General features: G+C 37.3%; 1 protein-coding gene across 1 annotated transcript; it reads left to right on the top strand.

Annotated features, from left to right (window-relative positions):
- The first annotated feature begins 543 nt into the window (after positions 1 to 543).
- LOC102851834 (thyroxine-binding globulin-like) lies at positions 544 to 4,854 on the top strand. Its single transcript, XM_006889939.1, has 4 exons — positions 544 to 1,174; positions 2,336 to 2,609; positions 3,902 to 4,049; positions 4,648 to 4,854. The coding sequence occupies exons 1-4, from the start codon at positions 544 to 546 to the stop codon at positions 4,852 to 4,854; spliced, it is 1,260 nt and encodes a 419-aa protein (XP_006890001.1).
- The last annotated feature ends 5,317 nt before the right edge of the window (positions 4,855 to 10,171 follow it).

The following is a 10,171-nucleotide window of genomic DNA, read 5'->3' as shown; positions in this document are numbered from 1 at the left end:
CCATAATTTCTGATCTACATGGAATAATTAATGTATGCAGAGGGAGTGCTTCTTTCCAAAGGCTATCTTCAGTCAAAATTTTTAAAAAAATGATAAAATTTCCATAAATTTAATTTATTCATAGTATTTTCATAATGTCACTGTTAGATCTGAACAAAAATTCATGACATGATTTCTATGAGCTCAATAATCTACTCTTCCTACTTCTTATTACCATTAGATACTGTATTGTTGGGAGCTTTAGTGCTATACTCCGTAAGGAGTTGCTCTGCTAACCCAAAGTCAGTGCCTTTCTGGTGATTCAAATCCACAAGCTGAGAATAAGATGAATGATCTTCTCACATGTAATTTACAGCCTTGGAAACGTGCTAGAGGGTCAGCTATGAGTCAGTTCCAAGTCAATGACAATGAGAGAGAGATATTATCTTATTAATTATAAAGAATAATTATTAAGTGCCTCTGGGTCAGAGAGTGTTCCATTCAGTTAACTTTCCCCAATGGTTGTCTCACCTCATCTCTTATATAGATTACTTTTCTTCCAAAATGCCATCGTCCCTCTATCTGGTTTTGTTGTTACTTGGGCTTCATGTGACAACCTATTGTGCATCACCTATCATCTCAGAAGGCAAAGTAACCACCTGCCGTTACCCCCAACCAAATGTCACTCTCTATAAGATGTCATCCAACAATGCTGACTTTGCATTCAACCTGTACCGGAGGTTCACTGTGGAAATCCCAAATCAGAACATCTTCTTTTCCCCTGTGAGCATTTCTGCTGCTTTGGTCATGCTCTCCTTTGGGGCCTCATCCAGCACCCAAACTCAGGTCCTGGAAAGCTTGGGTTTCAACCTCACTGTTACTCCAGTGGCAGAGATCCAGCAGGGCTTCCAGTACATCATCTGTTCATTGAATTTTCCAAAGAAGGAGCTGAAATTGCACATGGGAAATGTTCTCTTCATTGGGAAGCAGCTGAAACCACTCGCAAAATTCTTGGATGATGTCAACAACCTTTATGAGACTGAAGTCTTATCTACCGACTTCTCCAATATTTCTGCAGCCAAGCAGGAGATCAATAGTCATGTGGAGAAACAAACCAAAGGGAAAGTTGTGAACCTCATCCAAGATCTCAAACCACGCACCATCATGGTCCTGGTGAATTATATTTGCTTTACAGGTAAGATGTCTATTTCAAGTTCAATGACATTTTTTTGGGAAAGAAGTTGAGAGGAGTTAGCTCATTTATTTTCCCCATTAGCACCAACAGGTGCCTCTAATACCAAAGTAACTTGTTATACTAGATATAGTTGTATGTAGTGCTGGCTCTTCTAGTATAGACCCACAGTTCTGGGGATGAACCCAGGAAACAGCTATGAAATGGCTAGATACTTTCAGAAAGGTGGATGATAATGACATAAATATCCAGCTCATAATTGGCTAGAACATCACATTTTACAAACAAACATGAGTTTGCAGGTAGATAGACTTGGGAAGACCCTCAATGAAATGGACTACTACAATAACTGCAACAATGAGCTTAATTAGTTAAAGCAGATATTGGAAGATGGTGCAGGACTGGGTAGGGTTTTGTTCTGTTGTACATAGGATTACAATGAGTCAGAGCTGATTCAATGGCACCTAACAACAGCATGACTCTCACTTGTGTATTCTTGGCCATGTTACAAGAACACTTCTATTATATTCTCCCCATATGCCAAGCATACTTTTTTTTGTGCTTTATTTGTGCTTTATACACATTATATCATCTACTTCTCATAAAATCTCAGGTTCATATATTTAATACATTTCGAAGCTAGTATTACCACCCAGGTCTGTCTGACTCCAAAGCCAGTGCCTGTAACAACAAGAATCATTTGACTCTTTTCTGAAGGTGCTGTGCCCAAAATGATTTCTCCTGAGTCTACAGCACATCTCAGCCACGTTTAGTGGAGGAGTGAACAGATCTCTTGTCTCATTTCACCCTGTGTGTTGGATGTTCTTATACCTTTTTACAGAAGAGGAAACTGTGGCTCTGATTGGTTTAGTGTAAGTATAGAGATTTTGAATAAAGATCATGGAGTCCAACAGCCCTGAGTGTGATTCGTAGCTCTGCCATCTGCTCAATGGGTGACCATAGTTAGGTCATTTTATCTCCCTGTTCTTTAGTTACTCACTTGTAAAACGAGTTGATAGTTGATACTGATCTCTGCTTTAATTACTGGAATGAAATACCTGATGAAATCGAATGTAGGCACTAAGACTTGTTTGAAATAAACATAATTTTTATTTCTGTAAGACTTGTTTGAAATAAACATAATTTTTATTTCTGTATTTTAAGCCCAGTGGGCAAATCCTTTTGATCCATCTAAAACAGAAGAGGGTTCCAGCTTCTTTTTGGACAAGACCACCACAGTACAAGTGCCAATGATGCACCAGATGGACCAATACTATCATCTAGTGGATACAGATCTTAACTGCACAGTGGTGCAAATGGACTTCAGTGAGAAAGCTCTGGCACTCTTTGTCCTTCCCATAAAGAACAATATGGAGTGGGTGGAAAGATCCATGTCATCTAAAACACTGAAAAAGTGGAACCGCTTACTCCAGAAAGGGTAAATACTTTAAAGTTTCTGGGGATTGAATAGTGGGCATAACAGTACACCTAAGACTGAATTCAACAAAACCCTAGAGATAAGGGAACCACTCTGAGAGATGTAATATCTATGTGAGGCCTTCTTAAATTGCTGAGAACATACCACGTGACATGCTGTATTCTGGGCATTTAAAATACTTCACTTCATCTAATCAAATTAGGATACTGGATCTAGAAAGACAAACTCCGCTTCAAGGTCAGTCAAGGAAATCTAGATGGCATAGGCATCTCTGAATGATAGGCAATCTCTTCCCTTAAAGATATTTATATTTGAAATCTAGATGGAGGGCCTAGGAAACCAGATAGAAGATCACCACTATGAGTTTGAATTAACAACAGTGCAGTGCATTTTGAGACGTTTTCTTTTTAAGGCCAGCCAAATAGTAAATTGATGCCTTCCAAGGGTAACTGAAGCTTTGAGGATGGAATATATTTGGATGTAGTGCCACTGCTGTGGAATGGGACTGACATCAGGGTTAGGGTAAGAATGAGAAAAACTGCATCAATTATGTATACTGCATTGAAATGGATGAGGGAGAGAACAGTTTAAAAGCAATATATTTTAGGGCATTATGATTATCATAAGAGTCCGGAATGAAGGTTGCAGAGTGGAGTATACTCGGGGTGGGGATGGGGGGCTGCGGGGGAATTGTATACAAATGAAGGAATTTTTCTTTTACTTTTCAAAGAGAAGAGTGAACTGGGGGTGGGGATGGGGTGGGCGGATAGAAAAGTGCAACAATGAATGAATGGAAATCCAAAATCTCTGTAAATGTTCATTGAAATTAATTAAAAAAAGGAAAAAAGATCAAGAACTACAAATTTTAATCTGTATTACAGTACAACAGAAAAAAAAATACACAAAATTGGACCAATAAACAGTATAATGATAAGCAGATAAAACATAAAAAATAGAGTTAGTGGAAAGTAATTCTGAGTTGAGTGCGTAACACAGAACATTATTAAGATCTTTAGGTGCTATTCATTGATACCATTGGCTGCTCAATTTTGCCCAACACTCTTTTGATGATAAGGAAGACTTATCTCACAAGGCTCTAGCCCAAAAAAGAATTTAACCAGAACTTTAAGAGTGACTTCTGTGATTTCGTTCCATATGTTGACCTAGAAGGCAATACTCCATACTTAGTGGGGGACGAAAGTCCAAAGTAATACTATAGTGAAAGAGAAATGAAGGATTTCATGAGCTTTGTATGATGATAGCTATACATTTCATCTTTTTCTCTCCCATAGATGGGTCGATTTATTTGTTCCAAAAGTTTCCATTTCTGGCACATATGACCTCGGAGTCACCCTTATGAAGATGGGCATCCAAGATGCCTTTACTGATCATGCAGATTTTCCTGGGCTTACAGAAGACAGTGGCCTGAAACTTTCCAAAGTAAGTTGGTAGATTACCATCTCTGAATGTCTTGATCTACATAGGACATTGATAAACAATTAATTCAACTCTCTCTTTTTACTGACGAAGAGTCCAAAACCAAGAGAGTCAGTGACTGTCATCAAGATAGATTCATTGAAAGCCATTCTTGTCACCCCAAACAAGTCATTGTAGCACAATTTCTTCATTCTTAACATTTATGTCCTGAAGTGACACTTTATAGAAAAATTTAATGGTCAAAAGTAGCTCTGGTGAGATATGGTTCTACAAGGTGAGGGAAGTTGGAGAGGTTACTCAGAGGCGGAGGGCCATATAAAAGAAATGTTTTCCTGGCAATTGATCCTGAAACATGGGGAAACATGCTACTTACATGGATACTTTTTTAAAAATAAGGAAAATAGTTTTTGCCCTAAAAGTCACCTGTTCTTCAATGTGGGAAAATGAACAAATTCAATAAAACCTACATAATCCAACATGAGAGAGAGAGAGAGTAGCACAGGGGTCAATGTCTTTCTTCTTTTCCTTTTATGTCTCTAAACCTTCCCAAAGATTGTTCCTGTTTGTTCAAGGGACCAGTAGTGTTTGTTTTTTCCTGTAGGCTGCTCATAAGGCAGTGCTGAACATTGGTGAAGAGGGAACCGAAGGTGTACCTGTCCCTGAAGAAAGATCCCTGGACCAGTCCGAGATGACTCACCTTCACCATATCATCCAATTTAATAGGCCCTTCATTCTGCTGATTTTGGAAAAAACAACCAGAAGTATTCTTTTTCTAGGGAAAATTGTAGACCCAATGCAAGCAGCGTAGCTTGGGAAAGAGGCTGTTGGCTAATTGCATGTACTTATTGCCATAGGAAATAAATAAATAAATAGTATGTGCCTCACCTTGTGCAGAACTGTGTTAGCTGTTGTAAAGGCCACTCCTGTGGTAAAATATTTAGTCAGTGTTGTTGTTGTTGTTCTGTACAGTAGAGTTGGAACCAACCCATAGCTGGCCTTCTAACAGGTTTTCATAACAGGTTTTCAGAGACAGTTAATCACATGGGAAGAGATTATCCATCATTCTCCCGCAGAGCAGCTGGTGGCCTCGAAACCCGGGCCTTCAGGATTACAGCACAGTTTCTTGCCCCAAGGCCACCACAGTGACTCATTATTACCCAAAGGACAGGAAGGCCTCACGTCATGTCAGTTTCTCTCTCTCTCTCTCTCTCTCTCTCTCTCTCTCTCTCTCTCTCCCAGAAAATCGTCCAATTAGTTAATGCCAAGAAATTTGACTAGATTGGTAAATTTCCCCTTTCTCAGAGAAAGAGTTTAAATACAAGCCATGTACTCTTTTCCTAGTATTCCAATCTTAACTTTAATAGATATAAAAAAGGAAACTGTAGTGGTTTTTATATGAACTTTCAAACTGCCTTTCCCTGCTCCATCAGTGGTTCTTAGTGTAATTTCCAGAACTGCTGGTGGTGGACTGTGCAAAGAATACTTCCATTACAGAACTGAATAAAATATTGATAGGGATATGGCTTTTGTGACTTATCAGTAATGGGCCAAGGAACAAAACTGATTAATTCCCCTGTACATGACTCTCATTCCCCCTTCCAAAAAGAGTTGAGAAAGAATTAACGTGTATCTTATCTCATGCCACCTTCTTGTCTGTATCTCAATTAGATTCCTTACTTATATAGCAAGCTCTTGATTTATGTGTCTTTTGTCTCAACTGTCACTGAAGTATAATACCTTCTTATCACTTCATCAATCTTCCCTCATCTGTGCAATATACCTTCAGACACCAAACTAGATTTCTTTTAAGATAATATGCATTTAAAGACTTATGATTAGAATTTAGTAGACATAAAAGAACAATAAGTGTAAGTGAAGTAGTATCTTAAATTCTAGTCAATCCTAAGGTAAAACCATCTAGTGATAGGGAAATGATAGCAAATTTAGTTTAAATAAACATGTACTGTTTAGAAAAAACATTTGGTTCACAAACATTTATAGTCTTTCTTCATCAGACCCTTTTGTATGCAGTTTTTCTTCTTGATTGTCTAGTTCGTATTTTGATTTTAAACGTGGATAAGAAATCAGGAAGCCCAGAAATTGGACACAAAATTTATTTTTTGTATTTTTGTAGCACTCAAAATTAATTGATTTATTGTTAACAAAGAATAATAGAACTTTAGCAGAATCTCTACTGAATACAATAAATACCCAGAAAGCAATGAAAAAATAATATAAAATTCATAAGCAAAAGGGTAAATATTTGAAAAGCCAGTGCTCAAAGAAGAAAAATGATTGTCCAATAAAAGTATGAAAAAGGCTCATAACAGAAACTCCTTGAACCAACTTACAGAAATCAAATTGCTGAAAAATGAGTTTTGTGCATATGTGATTATTTGTTTTGTTTTACTTAATTTTGTTTTTTAAGCTTTTTAGTATATTTTAATGCATCTGCAAAAAGTGCAAAAAATAATGAGTAATTAGCACAATGAATTTTAATATATGTAACCAGCACTATCATATGAAAGAGAATACTTTTTGCATCCTAAGAGCCTCTTTCTTGCTCCCTTACAGTTGATTACTTCTTGTTCCCATACAGTTATTTGCTCCCTAAGGAAATACTAGTTCTTACCACAATAAATTGGTTTTGTCTTACATATTTTTCTTAAATATAAAAGTAAAGGTATATATAGTCATTCCTCACTTAGGAACATTGTTCAATTCCAAAAGAGAGGCCATTGTTAAAAAATTATCATCATCAAAACTAGAGATTGAATACATCATTATATAAGTGTCACAATACATAATTGCCAAATTTTCTTCACTCCATAACTACCAAACCACTGACAATCATGGTCCAGCCAGATTAATGCATTACTTTAACCATTAAAGCCAAAGTTACTCATGGCGCACATCTTGGAATTTGTTACTGCCGGACATACATTTTTGTTTTGGGTTTTTTTTTTCATTTTAAATTTTATTTTACTAATTTTAATCAACATTTAGAGAGGTTTTGGATTTCCATTCATTCATTGTTGCACTTTTACCCTGCCCACTCCCCTCCCCAAGTTAGCTCCTATCTTTGAAAAGTAAAAGAAAAATTCTTTCATTGGCATACAATCTCCCCCCTCGTCCCCACCACCCCGAGTACACCTTGATTCTGGACTCTTGTGATAACCGTAATACCCGATCATATATCACTTTTAAAGTGTTCTGTCCCTCATTTGTTTCAATGCAGTATATATAATTTATACAGTTTTTCTTAGTCTTAACCCAATCCTGACGTCAGTTCCATTCTAAAACAGTGGCACCATGCAGTACCTGTCCTTTTGTGACTGAGATGTTTCACTCAGCATAATGTCCTCCAGGGTCACCCATTTTGAATAATATTGCATGAGTTCCTTGTTTTTCAATGTAGCATAGTATTCCATTGTGTGAATATGCCACAGCTTCTCTATCCGTTCGTTTGTTGATGGGCACCTGGGTTGTTAACAACTCCTTGCTATTGTGCATAAAGCCGCGATAAACATGGGTGTGCATATATCTGCTTGGATGTCAGTTATGGTCTCCTTAGGGTATATTCCCAGTAGTGGAATTGCTGGGTCAAATGGTATCTCTATTTGCAACTTTTTGAGAAAGCGCCACACCGCTTTTCACAGTGGTTGCACCATTTTACACTTCCACCAACAGTGAATAAGAGTTCCAGTTTCTCCACAACCTCGCCAGCATTTGTTGCTTGCTGTTCTGTTAAATTTTTCTCTTCTGACTGGGGTGATATGATATCTCATAGTTGTTTTGATTTGCATCTCTCTTAGAGCTAGGGATTTTGAACATTTCTTCATGTGCTTGTTAGCCATCTGAATGCCTTCTTTGGTGAAGTGTCTGCTCATATCCTATGTCCATTTTTAAATCGGATTATTTACCTTTATCTTGCTGTGATGCTCAAGTGTTTTATAAATTTTAGCTATAAGTCCCTTATCTGACATGTCATTACCAAATACTTTTTCCCAGTCTGTGGCTTCCTTTTTTACCCTGTTGGAGAAGTTTTTGATGTGCATAGAGATTTGATTCTTAGAAGGTCCCATTCATCTATTTATTTTTTCCTGGTTGTAGATTTTTCAGGACACTTGAAAGACTGTTTATGTTGTGGATTATGACTACTAGAGTTCTTCCAAGCTTTTCTTGAATGAAGTTTATAGTCTTTGGTTTTAGTTCTAGGTCCATGATCCACCTTGAGTTGGTTTTTGTATATTGAGTCAGATATTCCTTGAGAATTCTGCAGATATTTTTCCAATTTTGTCAACACCATTTGTTAAAAAGGCTGTCGTTTCCCCACTTAAGTGATTTTATCTCCTTGACAAAAATCAGTTGACCATAGGTAGATCGGCTGAATTCCGGGTTCTCAATTCTATTCCATTGATCTATGTGTCTGTCATTGTACCAGTACCATGCTATCTTAACCACCACAGCAGTGTAGTAGGATTTGAAGTCAGGGAGTGAGATGCTTCCTACCTTTTTCCCTATTTTTAAGGAGTGCTTTGCTTATTTGGGGCTTCTTTCCATTCCAAATGAAACTGGAGATTACCTTTTCCATCTCCTTGAAAATGGGATTGGTATTTGTAATGGGATTACATTGAACGTGTGAATTGCGTTTGGTATTATTGCCATTTTCACAATATTGAGTCTTCCTATTCATGATCAAGGGCTATTATTCCACTTCTCCAGGTCTCTTTTTGTTTCTTGTAGTAATATTTTGTAATTTTCTTTAAATAGACCCTTTGTGCTTCTAGTCATATTTACTCCCAAGTATTTAATGTTATGATTAGATTTTGTGGAGGGTATTGTTTTTCTTAGCTCTGGCTCTGTATTCTCTTTGTCACTGTAGAGAAATTCAACTGATTTTTGCACGTTGATCTTGTATCCTGCTACTTGGCTTAATTGGTTAACTATGTCCAATAGTTTTCTTGCCGAGTCTTTAGGGTTTTCTAAGTATACTATCATGTCATCTGCATAAAGAGATAATTTTACTTCTTCTTTGCCAATTAGGATACCTCTTATTTCCTTTTCTTGTCTTATTGCTATCGCTAAGACTTCCAATACAATATTGAGTAAGAGAGGTGATAGTGGGCATCCTTGCTAGCCTAGCTCCTGTTTTTAAAGGGAATGCCTTTAACTTCTCTCCACTGTGAACAATGTTGGTTCTCAGGTGATAGTGTGCATCTTTGCCTAGTCCCTATTCTTAACCTCTCTCCATTAAGAACAATGTTGGTTCTCAGGTTTGCTTACTATGTTGAAGAAATTCCCCTCTAATCCTATTTTGTTGAGTGTTTTAATCAGGCAAGGGTGTTGGATTTTGTCAAAGGCTTTTTCTGCATCAATTGATACGATCATGTGGTTCTTGTGCTTTGCTTTGTTAATGTGATGATTTACATTAATAGTTTTCCTTATGTTGAACCACCCTTCCATACCTGTTATGAATCCCACTTGGTCATGGTGAATTATTTCTTTGATGTATTGTTGAATTCTATTGGCCAGTATTTTATTCAGGATTTTTCCATCTATGTTCATGAGAGATATTGACCAATAGTTTTCTATTTTGGTGGTGTCCTTTCCTGGCTTTGGTATCAAGAATATGTTTTCTTCATAGAACGAATCTGGGAGAATTCCATCTTTCTCTATTTCCTGAAATAGTTTATGTAGAATTGCTGACAGTTCTCTGAATGTTTGATAAAATTCACTTGTAAAACCTTCTGGTCCAGGGCTTTTTTTTTAGTTGGAAGTTGTTGTATTACCTTTTCAATTTCTTCTTTTGTAATGTGTCTTTTCGGATGTTCAGTTTGAGTTTGCTTTAGTTTAGGTAGGTTGTGCTTTTCTAAGTATTTGTCCATTTCCTCTAGGTTTTCACATTTGTTTGAGTATAGTTTTTCATAATACTCTAAGGTTGTTGTTGTTGTTGTTATGTGCCGTCGAGTCACCTGAGACTCATAGCGACCCTATGTACAACAGCCCTAAACTTCGCTCTATCCTGTGCCAATCGCACCGTCTCTGACACTCCCATCCCAATTATCCCAGTCACTGAAGCAATCCACCTCATAGAGGGCCTTCCTCTCCTGCGCTGTCCCTCC

This window comes from Elephantulus edwardii, unplaced genomic scaffold (assembly GCF_000299155.1).
Source record: "Elephantulus edwardii isolate Elephantulus edwardi_28Jun2011 unplaced genomic scaffold, EleEdw1.0 scaffold00083, whole genome shotgun sequence".
In the NCBI taxonomy this organism is placed as follows: Eukaryota; Metazoa; Chordata; class Mammalia; order Macroscelidea; family Macroscelididae; genus Elephantulus; species Elephantulus edwardii.
This window is presented reverse-complemented; position numbering and strand designations above follow the sequence as displayed.